Source organism: Lichenostomus cassidix, chromosome 5, assembly GCF_008360975.1.
Source record: "Lichenostomus cassidix isolate B80296 chromosome 5, HeHo_3.0, whole genome shotgun sequence".
Classification (NCBI taxonomy): domain Eukaryota; kingdom Metazoa; phylum Chordata; class Aves; order Passeriformes; family Meliphagidae; genus Lichenostomus; species Lichenostomus cassidix.
In genome coordinates, this window is record NC_139486.1 from 17,537,926 (window position 1) to 17,557,683 (window position 19,758).

At 39.1% G+C, this 19,758-nt stretch overlaps 1 protein-coding gene and 1 long non-coding RNA gene across 2 annotated transcripts; both read right to left on the reverse strand.

The window, feature by feature from the left end:
- Positions 1-614: 614 nt before the first annotated feature.
- LOC146436071 (uncharacterized) lies at positions 615-9,827 on the reverse strand. The gene is made up of 3 exons (XR_014852501.1): positions 9,702-9,827; positions 5,727-5,835; positions 615-4,263 (listed from the first exon to the last, which is right to left on the reverse strand). It is a non-coding gene; the product is annotated as an uncharacterized LOC146436071 (long non-coding RNA).
- A 618-nt stretch (positions 9,828-10,445) lies between these two features.
- On the reverse strand, positions 10,446-18,241 carry GPR65 (G protein-coupled receptor 65). The gene is made up of 3 exons (XM_085061602.1): positions 17,816-18,241; positions 16,028-16,123; positions 10,446-13,162 (listed from the first exon to the last, which is right to left on the reverse strand). Exon 3 carries the CDS (start codon positions 13,040-13,042, stop codon positions 12,005-12,007), a length of 1,038 nt encoding a protein of 345 aa, XP_084917728.1. The 5' UTR covers positions 13,043-13,162; positions 16,028-16,123; positions 17,816-18,241; the 3' UTR covers positions 10,446-12,004.
- Between the last annotated feature and the right edge of the window lie 1,517 nt (positions 18,242-19,758).

Consider the following 19,758-nt stretch of genomic DNA (forward strand, 5'->3'; position numbering starts at 1 on the left):
CTACAGACCACAACAGAGTCAATACTGATTGAGGTGAAAGCAGGCAACCTCCCTGCATTCAGCTCTGCACATAATAACTACTCCTAGGTTGCAACAGCAAAGAATGAAAGACATTTTTTAAGGTTCTTGAAAGAGAGGTATAAATAGAAGAAGTCAAAAAGCCTTCATTTCATTGTTTTAATTCTTGATTTCCCTCTTTTGTCTGATAATGGGAAAATGGGTTTAGTCTGTGAATAGGAATGACAAGACAATAAAATGAAACCATGTGTGCATTTTTAAAGCAATGGAACACCATGGAAGGCACAAAACCCTACAAGGAGGAGATGCATTAAAACAGCCTGAGGACACACAAATGTGTGGGGTTCTGAACTAGAAATTATAACTGGATGATTGTCTCCTCCTTCTCTTGTTTGTTGTACTGCCAAAGGGAAATACTTGAGTTCCAAGTGCTATTGGGTTTGCATGGCCAAGCTTTGGCAGCAGAGGGGCCACAGGGTTGGCTTCTGTGAGAAGCTGCTGGAAGCTTCCTCCATGTCTGTCAGAGCAGCAACAAAGATGGACATGCCACTGATCAAAGCTGGGCCAGTTAGAAATGGTGGTAAAGCCTCTGTGATGACAGACTTAAAAAGAAGAAAACCAAATGTTACTGTGCATTTGTAATTGTGGCCAGAGAAGTGCAGGGTGAGAACATGTGAGAAGACCAGCCCTGCAGACACACAGGTCAATGAAGAAGGAGGGGGAGGAGGTGCTCCAGGCACCAGAGCTGAGATTCCCCTGCAGCCCCTGGTGAAAACTATGGTGAGGCAGCTGTGCCCTGCAGCCCATGGAGATCCATGGGGATGAAGAGATTCAGCTGCAGCCTGTGGAGAAGCCCTCACTGGAGCAGGTGGATGCCTGAGGTATTTGGTGAGTGATCTCTACCAGTCCTTATCTCAACTCATGAACCCTTTGTTATATTTTCTCTCCCCTATCCAGCTGCAGAGGGGAGTGATTAAGAGGATTTGGTGAGTACCTGGCATCCAGTGTCAACCCACTATGCAATTTTTTTTTATCCTCAGAAGACTTTGATAACTTCAATTGAAGAAAGCTTTAGAGAAGAACTTAGATAACAGACTATATGAATACAAACCATTTCTGGAGAATTCTGTGTTTCTGGTGATGCTCTCAGACCCTTACAAAAACTGTAACCTGAGTATTCAGTACGGGCAGTAGATCTAGAGGTAGAGCCAACACATCTTTTATCTTCGCTACCTACATTCTCTTCTGTCATCACAGCACAAATTGTCATGGCTCAGACAAGTGCTGCTCTGATCTGATATCTGGAGACACAGCATGGAAGCAGAGGAGGTTAGTGGCCAGTGTCACTGATGTGTCAACAGATGAAGCACCCTCAGAAGTGGCAGTCACCAAGCCTTTCCACAGCTTCCTGTGAGTGTCCTCACTATTCACCCCGGGAAAGTTTTCAGCTATGTGTGCAGTGCTGTCCACTTGTCCATGCCACCACAGCCTGTCTGTCCTTGCACCTCTTCTTCCTTGGCAAGCTGTACTTAGAGGATAAAGAAGCAAAAAAGTGCTGCCTCCTGAGGGAGCTGGAAAGGCTTTTTGTGTATCTTGTATCAAGCTCCATGGTCAAAAGCTTGGAGACTTTTTAAATGTGTATAATCATACAGTTACTTGAGCACCTCATTGCAATGCTTACATATCTATAATAACATTTCAAAGCAAATAAAGATATTTCATACTTTTCTCATTGCTACTCATATCTGAGAATATGGAGAACATTTCTTAACAATGAAAGCTGATTACAGATTAGGCAACTTAATGATAGAAATTGCTTCACATGAGACTTTTGAAATTAGGCTAATGAAAAGACAGCAGGGAACACACTGCAGTAGATGATGGAGTCATGTGAATATATACTTTTATTTTTAAGAGTGGAGCTGTAGACTTCGTACTTATATGTTAGAAAAACATTATCTAGGTGTTCAATGAATTAATGGGTTTTTTTACTAGAGAATTTAGCTCATGTGTAATTAACTTACACTGGTATCCCCACAGCACAATTCATGGCTAAATTTCTACGACATGGTTCCATTTGGTACCCTAGATTTTATTGAATATCTTTTATCTTAACTCTCCCTGGAGTGATGGAATTCCTAAAAAGAATTTGTGAACTGCATCTCAGTCTTTTCTGAGTCTATAAGACCAGTGGAAGACTCTCAGCCCAAAAAATTGCACCCAGTAGATGATGCAAAACAAAGAAATTTTTTATTTTTTTAAATTTCAACAAATACAAACCAATCTTATTCTCTGGCAATTCTTTTCTTTTTTCCCTGCCTTTCACTGAAAGAGGAAAAAGTGTCTTGTTTAAGTAAGTAGTTGTTATTCCTGCCCAACATAGCACCCTACAGTTATTCTATGTTTATTCCCATATGATTATTAATATCATAGTAGAGCTCATCAGGATTCTACTTCTTCTTCTCTTTTATGAACAAGCTGATTTATTTGGCTGTAGTAATTTCTTGAAATTCAACATGAATTTAGATCATGGTCACAGTATTCTAAGGTAAGGTAAAGACATAACGTTTATTCTAGTAAACAACTTTTAATTTTAAAACTGTTCTTTCTAAGTTACTTCACTTGCATACTAAAGAGCTCTTCAGAGAAGTAACTAACAGGGACAAAAATAGCCCACATAGAAAGGAAAAAAATAGCCCAAATAAAATGAAAAACTAAAAAGGGGGGAAAACACAGAAGATTGCGGTAACAAGGAACCTGGTTTGCATGACATCAGTTTATTTTGCCATGACATTGATATGAAACTCATGGTGTTGGCCCTGGAGTTCTTTTAAGCTCTGAGAAAATTCTCCTGAATCCTGTTTATGGTTGACATTGTGGTAAATATGTCCTTTCTGACCCAGCCAAAGTACTGATGCCTAGTGAGCTTTTTTCTCCCTTCCCCAACAACATGACAGTTCCAGGTACTGTGCCATAGCTCAGGATTGCTTATGTTAGTAATGAAGATGTGAGGAATTGAGCAGAGATTTTTTTAATGAATATTCTTCAGGACATATAATGGACCAAGGTGGAGCAGTATAGAGGAATGAACTCTGGAAAAAGAAAAAAAGAAGGGAATGAAAACAATGACCTAATGAAACAGAGGCAGAAGGAAAAGGAAGAAAAGAAACCTAAAGCTTCATATTGGATGGACTTGTGCAACATAACATTGAACTTTTTGCTTTGTTAAATGTAAGGTTTAAACTACACATGAATGAACCAGCAAAATGAGAGTTGATGGTGTACTACTGCAGAAAGCTCTTGTGGCTCACTGTTGGACCTTTTGCTTTTTGCTCCTGGGTCTGCTGATTGACAGCCTGACAGTTTGCTGCAGCTCAAGGCAGAGGCTGAAAGGACCATTGTGGCTCACCCCAGCCTCACGGGAACTCAGGGGGCAGTGGCCAGCTCTGTTCCCAAACTTTCTTTGCTTCTGTTTGAGAAACAGATATAAACTAGGGGGTTTTATGCTTTTCCATAAAGCCTGGCTAAACAGACCAAAATCGCCACCTAGTGAGGATAGTCCCTCAGCTCGCTCATTTTACACAAGCCTTTTGCAAATACAGGTGAGATAATAATACTCCACTGCATTTAAGTTTGAGTGATAGTGCTAAATAATATTTTGCAAGAAAAAACCTCACGAATTTAATGGAAAATGTATTTGCTGAAGTGACAGGAACACAGGGATCTTACATAAAATAATATGTATCCAAGCACAGGTATTCCTACCAACTCTCACTGCAATCATTAAGGTACTTACTTTAATGACTTCAGAATGTATTTAGAGTTATCTTAAGCGGAGACCCAGATTTAATATCTGCATTGAGTGTCATGCCTCCTGCACAGGTAGTGCTTCAAAAAGTTTCTGAGTTCTTCATCCTGGTTTCTTCTAATGAATTGCTAAAAATAAACAAACTGCATAATTGGCTAAACCCCCAAGAAGCTGCCAGAAGTGGTTTTACCTGTAGTGTGTCTGCAATGAATTGAAGTGAATGCACAACAAAGAAAAGATAAACCTTTTTGTACCATATTAGCAAGTTTTTGAAAAGCCTTCCAGCTAAATCCATTTTGCAGGTTCCTTTTGCTTGATCTGAGTGATTGAACAGGCATTTGGAATCTGCACACCTCTTTGCAGCTACCAAATAATGCTTGAAGTTTCCACTTTTCTACTGTTTCTATCATGACACACCATTTGTAAGTTGCTTCCTGCTACAGTGAAAAAAATAAACTGACTATTAAGGTTTAAAAAATGCATAGCAAATCACTGCTAAGATTTTTTTAAAAAAAACAATTACTGTTGAATGTACTGTATTTTAGATTCTTTTTTTCCTGTCCTACATTCAGTGTTTTAAAATTATCATTGTAAAGACTGTGCAGTTATGAACATAAACCACAAGAGAAAGGGAAAATACCCATGAACCTCCAGATACAGGAGCTGTGACTTTCAGACAACCACATGAAAGCATTATGAAGAAATCATGAGTATAAAAAACTGTGAGACAGGAAGAATGAGTGGGTTTTTTCCTTAGATAAAGTTATTTTTCTTGACTTTCCTTGGTAGAGATGGAATTATGGTTTTTACTGCTGATGAATATGTCTAGACCTTTCTGAAACCTCATATGTCAGGTTTATCTAAAATCAAATTTTGAATCTACCAGCAGTGTACTAGGGATAAAAAAAAACTTCAGGATTTATTTTTTTCTTCTCCAAACAGGGCTAATTTTAAATGGTGAAATGCTACTGCCTACATTTATTTCCTACTTACCACAGAAGTAAATAATCCTCTAAGTGTGAACACTAGACTTCATGATGAAATGTGCTACTCAAATAGAGCATGGGGAATTTTCAAAGCTACAAAATTCAATGCAAAGTTACATGTGGCATCACAGGCAATACACAGCACACTTCACAATACACTGCAGTATCTTACTCCTTGTGTTATGTTATGAGGTCCCAGTGATACACAATGGGGTTGAGAAACTGCATTGTGAACCAACAGCTATCAGGTGGGGAAGGGTCACACAGATCACATCAAAACAGGTGCCCAAGAAATCACATCCTGTGTTTCACACATTTCTGATACCAAGTCTGTAATGACTGCAGCATTGTTTCCCTGTACAATATCTCAGTGTGAAGCTTTTTCCTAGGTTGGCTGTGCTCCACAGAACCTGTATTAGGTTCACATTCTCTGAGCTGCCAGACAGTGACATGTGCTTGTTCTCTGCATGGCAGGAAGGAGAGCTCACCTCTGTTTGCATGGAGTTACCATGAATACATCAGCTGTCCTCAATAGTTTGACCTTTTCTGCTGATTTCTTTTTTTTTTTTTTTAATTTTTTTCCCTGCTGCAATAAATTCTGAGGAGCAGAAACTTTGGTTTACTGTGGATTATTTATTGGGTTGCACTTCATGAGGATAACCAAAGAAGTTAATGAAGCCATGTGTTTATGGTCTCATTCTGAGAAGACAAGGAATCTCAGGAACTGCTTCACAGATATTTGGCAGAGTTAGGAGTTCCTTTTGCACTCTAAGAATTAATGATTTTTACCTTCCTTTTTGTTTAAGAGTCCTTGGGTCTCCTGTGGTGAAATGATAACTAAGAAAATGAATTGTCATAAACCAGATCACTTGCTTAGACACAGGAGATGTGGTGCCTCAAATTAGGATACTCACCTCAGTCTCACCAGTTCATTTCATTGAAGGATGTGAGCCTAAGAAATATCCTGATTTGCAGGATCAACAACATTTTCCTCATAGTGTTTCCTCACACGTATAATTAAGTCTGCGAAAGAGAACACAGTGTATGGATCTCTCCTTTAGATTGTAGCTTTCTGGATTTAGTACCTGTTGGGCCATCTGGGAAGGTACCAGCTATCAGATGAAGAAAACTGAGGCGACAATTCTAATAGTTCAATATATGCGTGAGATATGACTAGGATTGAGAGGCAAAAACCTCTGTGCTAAAATGCTAGAAATTTGAAACAAGATTGTTCCTGGGTGTAGTTCTTCATGTGGGGTCATAAAATCAGCCATTACTTTGTATCCCTGTTGTTAAAAGGAAGGAAGATTTTTAAACAGGAAGAAATGAGAGGTAAGGCCAAGATTCTACAAGAAATCAAAATAAAGCTGCAGCTGGTGTGGAATATAGCACAAATTAAGGGATATAAGGACCATCTCTTGTGAGAAGCTTGTGCAAGTCATTGTCTATGTTAAATGAACTTCAGTTAAGTCATTTCAAAGGCTTACTTTCCACATCTACATGATCTGAAGAATCATCACAGAATCTTAGGGTGGCTTGGGTTGGAAGGGACTTCAAAGATCACCTGGTCCAAACACCCCTGCCATAGGCAGGGACACCTTCCACCAGACCAGGCTGCTCCAACCCCCATCCAGCTTGGCCTTTAACCTCCAAGAATGGGGCATCCACCACTTCCTTGGGCAACCTGTTCCAGTGCTTCACCACCCTTGCAGTAAAGAATTTCTTCCCAATATCCAATCTAAACCTAATTTCTCTCAGTTTGAAACCTTTCCCCCTCGTCCTTTGTCTACATGCCCTTGTAAAAAGTCCCTCTATATCTTTCTCATAGGCTCCTTTCAGGTACTGGAAGGCCACAATTAGGTCAGCCTGAAGCCACCCCTTCATCAGGCTGAACAAACCCAAATCTCTCAGCCTTTCCTCACAGGAGAGCTGCTCCATGTCTCTAATAATCTTGGAGACCTCCTCTGGACTCACTCCAACAGGTCCATGCCCCTCCTGTGCTGAGGACCCCAGAGCTGGATATGGCACTGCAGGTGGGGTCTCACAAGGGCAGAATCCCCTCCCTGGCCCTGCTGCCCACACTGCTTTGGATACAGAATAGGATTGGCTTTCTGGGCTGCAAGCACACATTACTGGGTCGTGGCCAGCCTCTCAGCCACTGGCAACTCCATAAAGGATATGGGCACTAGTGCAGTATCTAGGTGTGCTTGTACCCAAACTGTCATCAGCTCCATTTTTCATCCAGACCTTGACTTTACCAGGAAAATATAATAAAGAAAAGAATATTTTATCCCTGTATTGAACTTTTAGCAGTTGCTATAGCAATAACATTTCTCAAAATACTAATTTAAAGTAACAGCTACCCTTGCTCTTGAGACATCATCTATTTTTTCCATTTCTCTCACACTCCATTTAAAGAAGCTGTGAGTGTGTGCTCCCATCACCAAAATATTAAAAGTTAATTTTGAAAACAGAAAAAAAAAGGGATTGACCTATTTTCCCACTTTTTTCTTGCACCTCCCACTGTTTTAGCATTCCCATACCAAATTAGTGCTATGATATGTGTGCTCTGATACTCAGTGAGAGATGCCATAGGCACACACTCTGCGTTACAGAGGCTGGATACAGGCTGTAGGTGACACACTGCTGACAGTGCCTCTGGGTTGGCAGAGATGAGAATCTGACCCTTGTGCAGCATCTTTGTAATTCACCTGGATCAGGCTTTTTATGTATCATTTGATGCAGTCTTTTCCTTAATGTTTTCTGTTTGTTTTTTGCTGTGATTTTTGGGGTTTTTTTCTTTTTTTTTAAAAAAATATTGTTTTGTTTTGCATTTCTCTTTTCTGAAGTCCCAGTCCAGAACATAATTTATGTCTCTATAGGATGTTAAAGGATCTAGGTGTATTAGCTTAGTAACTTTTAATTCATAGCTGAACAGCCAGAACTTCCCAGTGTCAGCTTAGGCTAGCAATTTCTTAGTAACACAGCCATTGTGGTGCAGCAATAAAAGAGAAATCTTTATGAAAAACACATGCACAATGTGTTTGGCTGTCTTTCCCCTTATCAGTGCTAGAGCATCTCTTATCAGATGCTGCCTTGGAGGAGCCCCACTGGGGACCCTGCGGGTGCAGAGCAGTTGTTGGCCTTGGGCAGGGGCAAGCTGCCATCTCACAGGGCTCAGGGACCACCAGGAGCTGCTGTCTGAGGCAGAAGGAGAGCCCTGGCAATTGGCAGCAGTGGCCTGTGGGTGCAGCAGCTGCCCCAGGCTCCTGCTGAGCTCAGAGCTGTGCTTTGCTTTCCTTCCCTGCAGCCTTGTTCTGGGCAAGCTGATTTTCTGCTGCTGTGGTCCTGCTGGTCCCAAGCACTCCTACATTCCTACCCATGCTCTCTCTGCTGTGTGGTGGTGGGACCAAATGAATAGTTTGGTTCTTTGCCACCTTGGAAAATAGAGAACTAGACTTGATGATGACACTGATGAAACTGGTAGCTAGTGTGGAAAGTGGCACATGACTAAACTATGGCCCACTGCTCCCTTCTCTACTGGCATTTAATGAAAAGTGACATTTCTGAAGACTTGTCACTAGACTTACCAGAATAATTTCAGTAGCGTCATTCTCTGGGAATGGAAACAGGAAGTGGAATATATTATCTTTATAACTCAAATTCATACTTCCTTTCATTTTTTTGGTGGTTCTGAAATTAGGTGTGTTAGACATTTAAAAAAAAAGAAAAAAGAAAAAAGAAAAAAGAAAAAAGAAAAAAGAAAAAAGAAAAAAGAAAAAAGAAAAAAGAAAAAAGAAGAAAGAAAAAAGAGCCATAGGCTAAGCAGGTCTCTCTCTTAGTCTACAACCTTGTGAGTCAGGACTGGCTGCACTGACATTTACAAAGTGAAGCTGATGTGTAGCTTCATCAGAATAGAATAATGATCTGTGGGGATGCAGGTTGTGGCTGATAGTTTGACTAGATGATCTTAAGGCTCTTTTCCAGCCTTAATGATTCTAAGATTCTGAAAAAAGCCAGATTAAATGACGTCTGAAATTCCACCAGCTAGGTCACCACAGTTCACTGAAAATCCCTCAATTTATGAAGCTGAGCTATATATTTGCTGGACTTTTAGCAGACAGATTCTGTTTTAAGAGAATTATTGATAGACAAATTCACCCCTGCTGCTATGAAGCTGACAGCAATATTGTTTGACACTGACACTTCATCCCCTGTGGATATTAATTAAATTACCATCACAGCCCTTTCAATTATCCATATTCTTATTATATTGATTTGAAGTGAGATATGAAATATGGTGATTACTGAGAGCATACACTGTTTGTAGGCATTGTCTGTGAGGAAAATGGAATGTGAATGCATGCCTTCTTGCCATTAAATAGACATGTGAATTTCATAAACTCTTTTGTGCAAGGAATGTCATTGCTCCGTAGAGAGTTCCTGTGGATTTGCATTTGTCTTTTGCCTGCAGAACCATCAGGAAGTCTAAGTGGAATATTCAACAACAATAATACACAGCATGGATTGGAACCTGGATGACACTTTTAATGTCCTATGCCTTAGTGCATACCGAAAAGTACCTCCCCTATAACACTGCAATTTTAAAAAGAATATAGATGTTCAATTTTATATAGTAGATTTGGTCCAGCTGGTACAAAGTAATTTGGAGAAAGAATGAAAAGAACTGTAAATTTTATCTGGATAAGAATAATGAGGGAAATACACAAATGACTGAAGTACAGTTCACTGTAGTCTTTCCATCTAGAAGCCTCCTCATTTCTCCAGAGGGTTGTGATTTGAAGACATAGCCAGAGCATTTCTGAACAATCTAAGGAATTTGGTACCTATGTTTTATTATCATAAAGGGATAAGGACTGTGGACTTACCTGAACTTTTTAATGAGTACCAGCCTATGGGTCAGCTATTGTCATTGCTTCCCTTTATCTTGAAGTGAATCTGCAGCAATGCAGGGAGGTACCAGAGAAAATGATGCTATGAAAAACATCCACATATACCAAGCTATGACCTTCATGAGCATTGGTGGATTATTAAAGAATATAAAATTTCAGGGACAAATTTCGTGGAAATTAAGTTTTTTGCAGAGGGTCAGGGCCCTACCTTTACCAACAGAGTCTGTAGTCTCTTCTACTACCCTGGGAATTGAGTGCTTGTGCAGAGGCCAATGCTGACATGGTGCTGCCATGTCCAGCCTTGTACCTTGCTGATCCCTGCCTTGCCTTCTTCACTTGGCTTCCCAGCTTGACCTCTGACTGGCCTTGCCACTACAGATTTGTCTGGTGATCACAGAACAGTTGGCCAGCCCTGCTCTTGTGCCTCACTGTGGTGTTGTGGGACTATGCCATGTTGGTGATGATGCTGCCCAGTCTGCCTGGCTGTCACCCTCAGCTCCTGGCTCACTGCCCCTTGCGGAGCTGCCAGCTCTCACTACTCCCTGACACAGAGGATAAATTTGACTCAGTTTTGTTTGTTAGCTTTAGTTTTCATTATTATTTAAATTAATTCTTAAATTCTTCAAATTAAAAGCCCGAATAGAATTAACTTTCCAACTTTTATGGCGTGTGAAAGATTTAAAAATGAATCACTGAGTTATTTTTTCCATGAAGTTACAGTGAAGTTTGGTTCTGCTTTTATTCCAATACTGCAGAAATTTCACATTCTGTTGCAAAATGCATAGGTCAGCACAGGAAAAAAATCCATGGTGAAGTAACTTGCACCGCTACTTGCATAATTTTTCCTCCATAATATATAAGAAGGAACTACAGAAAAAAACCCCCAAACCTAACCAGAAACACAAACCCACATCAAATAAAAAAGCAGCAAATGGGAACAAAAAAGAGAAGGGAATGTAATTTTCTAGAGAGGAAGGCAACAGCCAGAACAGTGACTACCCACAGGATCACAGGACAATTGTGGTTTGAAGGCACCTCAGGAAATCTCAAGTCCAACCTTCTGCTAAGGGGAAGGTCGGCTACAATGGCAAACATTGCTCAAGCTTTGTTGATTTGTGTATTGAAAACTGCTGAGGACAGAGCACACAGAACATCTTGGTGCAACCTGCTCCACTGCTTGTCAGTTCTTCATAGTTCAGAATCTCCTTATATCAACTCTGACCCTTCTTGCTTCAAGTTATGCACATGATTTCTTATCCCTGTTAAAAAATTAACAGCTGCATTTTTGATTTGTGCTAACGTCAACTCTTTCAAAATGTGAGTCCTTTTGCTTCCATTCTTACTGTTTATTGGTACATTCATGCTCTTTGACAGTTTGTCAGTATTGCTATTAATTTTTTTGAAACTGGCAGACTGAGAGCCCTGGAACCCCTAGCTGAGGCTCCATGTGCAGTTAAGTAAATGGATGCAAATCTTGTGTGAAAATGGAACCACGCTCAAGATTTCGGTCATGAGAAGCAATACTAAAGGCTGGCCCTTTATGTTGTGGAGACATGAAACCTCATCTCTATCCTTCTCTTCTTCCCTGCATGTATCAGGCAAAGTTTCATCCAAGTTAAAACACTGGTGGCTAGAATTTGATTCTTTATAGGCACTTGAAGTAATGAATCTTCAAATATCTGAAACCCTATACTGGTACCATAATGAAACAGCATGACATACAATTATACATTAGAACATACATTTTTTAAAGAAAACAAAAGCTTAAGAGCAGGTACAAAGGAGGTAAACCATTTTAAGAAGTGGCTGATCTCAGGTGTATGCTGAAGAACTTGAGTCTTTAATGAAACACAGGAACCATCATAGCAGCATAAATTACACCATGAAATGACAGAGAAATTTACCACACTCCCTCTGTCTGATCCTCTGACAATCAGGACAAAGAGGACTTCAGCCTTCCTCCAGCTGAGTACATTGCAGCAGGCTAGCTAGCAAGCTGCAATAGGAGACAGTTCCATGGGGAATCCACAGTAATTCCGTCAGCAGGTCACAGCCATCCTTCCTGACTGTCCATTGATTTATATACCATACCTGATTTAAAGATATGGATTGATGCTCCATAGATTTCATTGACCCTATAGTAAGTTCTTACTGGCTCCAGCTACTGGTTTTGCTTAGATCAGTGTGTGACTTTTGGGGCATTTCCTAGGTACAGACTGGAGAAGAATTTTTCCTTCTTTTCCTTTTATGTTATCCGATTTTCCTTTGCATGTGCTCATTCAGGAATTTTTGACAGTCTGTGTTTCACAGGAAGTTCTGTAGGTGATTATTGCACTGCTTTTTGTAGCAGAACTGTACACAACATGCTCTTTCACTTGCTCTTCCTGATGCTTTCGCAGGCACAAGCAACACCTGAGCAAATTCACTATCTCTGTTCGTGCAGTTTCACTCACAAAGCAGTACAGAATGGGATCTGCAATGCAATTCAAACTTGCTAAGGCCTGTGTGATTCTGTAAACCTTATACATGGACAAAATATGTGGATCAGAGTTGGAAGGTTCTTTGATGCTGCGAATAAGCAATACAACATGATAAGGAGTGAAGCAAACAATGAAACTAACTGTGATGTTCAGAATAAGCTTCCTCACTTTTTTCTTTTCTTCATCTACTGTGGCTTGGTTATACCTCACTACTTGGTAGATTTTATGGTAGCAAAACATGATGATTATCAAAGGGACCAAGTACCCTGAGCATATCCGGAATAAATTTATGTTCGCCTGCCACCTTTCCAGGGGGTAATTATCATAGCATAATGTATGATTAGTAAAATTGCAAGGATCATTGAATACTTCTTTGTACATCAAAATGACTGAATTAAAGATGCTTTCCAGAAGCCAAACAAATATGCTGACAATCAATGAAAATCTTCTTGTGCGCAAGTACTGGAGCTTCAAGGGGTGAACTAATGCCAGGTACCTGTCAACTGAGATGCAAGTAAGGAAGGCAGTGCTGGTGTAGAAATTCATATATGTAAGGAAGGCAAAAATCTGACAAAGTGAGGCAGAGAGCCTCCAGTCGTCTCCATGCCAGGCATAATCAATCCACAGAGGCAGAATCAAAGAGTACAAAAGGTCAGCCAGGGACAGGCTAAAGATGTAGACTGCTAACTCATTCCTTTTCCTCACCTGAATGCAAGATGCATAGAGGGATATGCAGTTGATGGGAATACTGATCATCATCACAATGCTGTATACAAATGGAAACAAATATTTATCCAGGGTGTGATCATCATGGCACTCAGCAGTGTTGTTGTTCATTGTCCACTCCAGTAGTATCCTTGAGATAATTCCAGCCTGGGTGCAATAAAAACCCCTGTGTAGTCTGATGGGTTGTCATCTGTCAGTTCTTCAGGACTTGGTTGAAAAGTTTCCAGCCTTCTGTTACCAAAAAGGAAAAATGTCAGGTATAACATTTCTGTTTGTTTTTATGGGATTCTTGGTGTGTCTTTTTTTTTTTTTTAGAAGAAAGAAACTGTGTTTGTAGGAGATCAGAGGATATAAACACTCCTGGAGTTAGGAATGCATAGGAAGAGGAACCCAAAATCTATGATAGTCAAGGTCAGCTAGATGCAAGCTTCTACAGCAGAAGCAGGATGAGTAGTTAAGACACTTCTGGGGGTGGGATGATGTCCTGCAATCCTGGGTCTCTCTTGTGGGAGAGTAAAAGGAGATCAGAAAGTGGACCACAAATAAATTATTTCTATATTTTATATACCCTTTCTATTATTCTGATCAGCATGGTTTTGGGAATATGAATATGGAAGATTTCTTATCCCAAATAACCTCCTCCCCTCTAAGGCAATGGAGAGACAAGGACAGAAATACAGGGATTCAGGTATGGCAGGATGTTGGGATCTACTCAGAAGAGGATAATGTGTGTCTGGTTTCCCCATTGCAAATCACTCTTTTGTCTTGTTTGCATTCTCACACATCCCTGCTTCCTCTCTCCTCCTTTTTGTATCCCACAAGTTCCCACAAGAAAAGAACTTGCCATCAACTGTGCTGTTCAAGCAAGGCATGCTGCATGTACCCGAAACCCTCATGTGAAACCTGGCAGGCTATTGAGTTCCTGCATGCACATGAGAATCTGTTGGGTGTCCCTTTGAATGTATGAGGTGGAGACTCTGAGTACAATTCTTCATTTACACTTCTTCCCTCTAAAAATTGCAGCTGTGATTCATGAGCTTATAGAGCCATTAGCAATTAAACTTTTCTGAGTCACTTCCATGACTGTGGTTATCAACAGCTTCAGCCCTGACTAAAGCAGTGAGACTGGAGGAGGTGTGTGTGTGAGCCTTTGAAGCATGTAGAAGAGCTGACCTTTCAATAAGAAAGGGTGTGCAACCGTAGTTGTGAGACAGCTGGTACTCACTGACTGTATCACAGCTCTGACACCCAGCAGTTCCCTTCTTTGAAGACCCAATTGTTACGTTCAGGAAATATGAGAATGGAAAATATTGGTTGCAGTCCATTTATATTGCCAAATATACTAACTGCTACAGAGACTGCCATATATATGATATATATATATACACATATGTATGTATGTGATAACTCATCTGTGCTTTGAGCCTGGACTGCAGCAGAGAAGGTGAAAAGGCTGAAGAATAAGTAGGTTACAAGACAGGATGTCTACAGCTGTCCCCACATGGGAGAGAACTCCAACGGAATACAACTTGTGTGCAGAAACTTTCCCATGTGGTAAGAAAATTCAGCCTTTTATGGGTATGATGCATTTGTGGGTTTATCAGAAAACCCCAAACACGTTTATTGCCTGTGCTGAGAGGTTATTATATAGATCTCTTGTCCATAAAAAAACCCTTTCATAAAAACCAGCCAGGAAAGCATATATTCAATTTTACTTGCCACTGCTTTATTTGATCAAGTTTCCTAATTTATCAGCTAGAACTAAACTCATTCACCAGCTTGAAAGCCAAGGAATATTCTTGACAAGGACTTGCCAGTTTGGTCCGTTGAGGAACTTTACCTGCATGATGACTAGTTTAAAAAATTGCAGTGTCTATATTTAAGACAAATATAAGATGTCTGCATTTCAGCTTGGTTTCATAAAACCACACGATAAATAGGGCATTTTAGGTAAGTATCACAAAATAAAAATCTAGCTCTAGAAATTGGATCCCAGAGTTTTTTGAACCACTTCTCACCAAAAAGAAATCGAATGTATGCAGACAGACCAGATGAACCAAAGATAAAACACCTACCTCTTCTCCTAATCACATTTTAGCATCTCTTTTCCTATGACAGGTCTCTTCATGTCTAAGAGGGAAACATGCCCTTTCAGAAGCATGTGTGTAATGCAGCAAGTCTATGAGAATGTTTACGAGTCTCATGACTGAGGAACTGGAATTCCTTCTCCCTCCCCCATAAACTCTTTCTCTTTTGTTAACTTCTTGTAGTACAGACTCACCATCCTTACAAGCTCCCAACTTGTCTTGTGTTACTAACAACAGCTTATTTCATATCTACTCACAGATCAAGAAGCCAATTTCCTTATACCACCTGTTTTTCTTCAGCTTTCTCATTTTAGCTCACTGTTTCTAAGAGCCTTGCTCTGTTGATTTCACTGATCATAAGGTAAAACACTTGTTCTCATATTGCATTTGTCTGAATAAACCACATGTTCTTTGGGGCAAGACTTTACTTTGCTCTTCTGTCATCTGCCTTAAGGAACTAATATCTGAAGGTGTAATTGGCTAATGGCAGGCTGGGATACTAAAGACGAAATTCAAAGAGGTGAGTTGAGACCACATGAAATTTGTTGCCTCAGAAAAGTTTTCTCTGTCCTTCATGTTCACAGGTCACAGTACCCCATTGCATTTTTCCCTTCTTAACCAGTATGTTCGTTAGCTCCTATGAACACAGCCCTGGAGGCTGTGTAACATTCCCCAGGTAATCCATGTCCAAAATTTGATGACACACTGATGGTACTTATATGAGGACATGATTTCAGTGATGGTAATAACGAGAAGTGTGTCATTCTGGCATGTATTGATGACCTATACTTAAGTGTGTCAAAGAGTCAGTAAATGAAACTTACCACAATGCATGCTGCAGTTTCTTGCACAGAAATATAAGAGCAGAAAGAATTGCTTTGCCCTGATTACAACCCATTTCACACAAATTGCTTGGGGCCTTATTTCAGAGGAAGTAGTCCATATCATATTCTTGCTTAGCTGTTTTTCTGGTAATTAGGACTTTGTAATGCAAGATGATTTTTCTTACCTGAATGCATGATCTGAAGCATTCCCAGGTTTTCTCTCAGCTGCTGAGTGCACCTGCTAGTTTTTCCTAGGAGGATGGTATTGGCTTACAGGTATCCTAAAAAACAATATTTGATGATTTTCTCCAATGATTGGTTGGTTGTTTTTTTTTTTTTAACTATCAAGGAATTTTAGTTTAATAATATAGTCTAATGGTCTGACTTTCATGGTCCAAACTTACTGTGACTATTTCCATAAACTTGTGACTTATTTTATAGACTTCAGTATCAGATGTTTAAAAAAAAAGTTCTTAATGGTAATTTTTTCTTTTAGACACATTATTCACTTATTATCATAGCTCCTGCCTTTGTGATTTTGCTACAGAAAACACAGTGTACACGAATTCTGAAGAGTCAGTAAGACATAAAATTTAAAGCAACAGAATAGCAAATGTTATGCTTCAAGTAATGTATGCAAACAAGCCTGTAAAGGAATCTTGTGAGAGTTTCTAGAGAAAAGTAGTCATTATATACTGTATCAATGCATTTCTAAAGCATCTTCTTCAGCTTCATGTGGTCTTTCCACTTACTACATTTTGAAAGTCACAAAGTATAAACTTTCATAAGCACAAATACAAAAGGACATTCCAAATTTTTATCTGTAACAAGTTTGTAAGGGAAGAAAGGAACAAAGCTGTGTGAGCTGGTGTAGTAGCTGCTGTACTGGTGATACTGTATATCAATCATAAGATGGAAAGAGATGGTTTTCTTTTTTCTCTTACAACAATTTAAACGAAGTAGATTGCTTTGTGTTCTCAAAATAACTTCTATTGCCAAATTGATTTCCTCGAGTACAAAGGATGTTCCATAGCTGATTCTTTTCACCTAATGAGCAGATCTCAAAACTCAATTCTGATAAACTTAGCAGTTTAGGAGAGCTGAAATACGCCTTTTAGTAACACAGATGTTTTTGGCTAAAATTAACAGCATTTTTCCACATGCAACATTAAATGTCACCCATAGGTCTCCATGAGATTCTATAGGGAGTCAAACAGGTCTAAAAGAACTCAGCCTTTTTAACTTTGAGATATACTTTACGGACTGTTTCACTGAGCATAAACATTCTGTGTATGGAAGCAAATAGGAAAAAAACCCCACCATGTATTTAAGGATGTAGGCCATGCAGGCAACTATTATTTTACTATAGCATTATGTGCATCATGTTTTCCTCTAAGCATACAGAAAGACATACAAAATATTTTCATATATATGATACTTGCCATTTTAAGAAGCTACTTTTACCAAAGCTTATTTTTCTTCAAAGTTTTAAGGATTGTGTATATTCATATAAATAGCACTGGGTATCTTGTTAGTGTCTTACAATACTGAAGAATGATAACAGAAGAGTTACTGGAACCCCCTGTGATACCTGAGACACTTTTTGCAGTGATAGGACAGCTCAGAATGTTGAAAACTCACCCCCATATACAGTCCTCCATTCTTCCCCCCCTTTCGTAATCAACAGTATTGTGAGGATGGCAATGCCCTTACAACAAAAAACAAATCAAGCTTCCTTTCCTAATCCTAGACACGTATTTCCTAATCTAATCTTTTGATGTCATTTGCCTTAGCCTCGTGTTTTGGTTGTGCTGGGATTGAAGTTATCGTTCTCCCAAAGCAACCTTTTCCAGCCCCTTTTTGTGTCCCTTCTTCCTGTTGTATGATGTCAGCATCCCATTAAGGGAGATCCAGGTTGAAAGCTGTCCCAGAATGTAGTTGTGTACCTGACTCCCTGCATCCCGAGCACTCACCTTGGCAGCCACATGTCCCTGGGCAGAGATTTCCCTGTTATGCCATCGGCAGCATAAACTGGGTCTGCTGCTGAGGAAAGTGTCAGCTTATGCTTGAGCAGATACAGAGACAGGAAGCTGCTCTTAGATAAACAGGCAGCAGTTCACACATCTCTTGGTTTTGCTTCCTTTTTTTTTTTTTTTTCTTTTTTTCTCCCCAATTTTTTGTTACTCTAAGATAATCAATAAGAAAAAAGACAACATAATTACAAAGAAGTAGGAACAAAGGATGGTACCAACCTTGGTAGATCTAGGACTACTTTTAGAGAGTTTGTAAAAGTTTAATTGAAAAAATTGCCCAATTATATGAGTGCAGTATATTTTACACCCCTTATCTAGGACACATTACATTCTGCAGAGAAACCAATCCACAGAAATAAAACACCGTTTTTTATTTGTGTTTACTTGAATATGTTCAAAATATAGCATCCCTTTGTTTTGACTGAAGAACCTCACTTGCTTTTCTGTACAAATTTATCATGGAATCAAATAAGAATCCACCTAAGAAGAGCTCAAAAATTGATCACAATGACTTTAGGAGTTTGTGGAAAAAGAATTAAGTATTTTCAGAATTTATGAGACGTTTGTGAATAGTTCTAGTTAACAAAGGATAACAGCATTTTATGCACTGTAAGAGGTTACATACTTACATATTTTTACATGAACTCAGTCTGAGGTTGGATGCAGTTTTCATAGGAGTGATTCTTTTCACAGATAATTATATTCAATTAGACAGGTGGAAAGTTGTTACATGAGCAGAGTTCTTTCACCTCTGTGATCAGAATAATCTATTGCGTGTATTTTTTTCTTAAATATTGTTTGGAACAATGAAATTCTGCTTTAAGAAAGTGGGTACAATTTCACTTGAAATGCCCATCTGTTGAGTAATACAAAAACTGAATCTGATGATTCAGATGCTAAGGAGAAATGAAAGAGAACAAATTGAATAGTTCTAAAACAGGGGCCTATTGGCTTCCTTGAGAATGCCAAGCACTTCTAAAATATTTAACCACTGGATGCAGAGATTTGGTTCCTTTTTTTTTTTTTCAGGCAGAGCCTGACTTTTTCATCCACAGTTTTTTACTTACCTGATTGTTACATGAAGCCTAAATTATCAAATACCTGTGGCCATTCTCAAACTGCTATAATAGCCCCTTCCAGTTTGGTGAAAGGAAGACTGCTTGATTAGATAAATCTCTAAAATAAGTTTCAGTCACACCCTCATTTTTATTGAGAGAAAATTCATTAGACAAAGACCTGTTTCATCACTTTCCATATGCCTTTTCCTAACAAGAATACCTACTAAGAACAGTGTCCAGTGCGCTGGTTCTGCTGTTTTGTTGAGTATTCCTATAATTTGCTGAAGAAAAAACAGTTATCATTATTGGAACAGAGAAACATAGTTGAAATATTTCTACAGTTTTTTGCAGTGATAATTGATGGGAGAATCGAAACATTAATGGAAGCAAGAGAGGAAACAATGCTTTTTAAGCATTCTCAGAGAAATGCTATACGTAAAAATAAATTCTTAACTGTGTCCATATGCAACAATTTAATTTCTCATATAAGCAACACTATTTTCCTTTTTTTTTTTTGAGATCTGGACATACACAGTATCCCAGATCAGTCATCTCCGAACAAGTGTTCTTAGTGTTTGCTGCAATTAATGTACTATCAATTAAAAAAAAAAAGAAAGAACTGAAATAGAAAAGCATTTACAGTAGAAAACGATCTTATCAAGAAAAGAAGCAATGAGTAAGTCCTCAGTAAGTTTATTGGCTAAATTTGGGCATACAAAGGATCCACGAACAAAGACGTAAAGAAAAAAAGTTCAACACCAGGTCAAGACTCTTATTGCAGAACAAAAGTTTACAGAGTCACACTAAAATATCCTTTTCCTACCA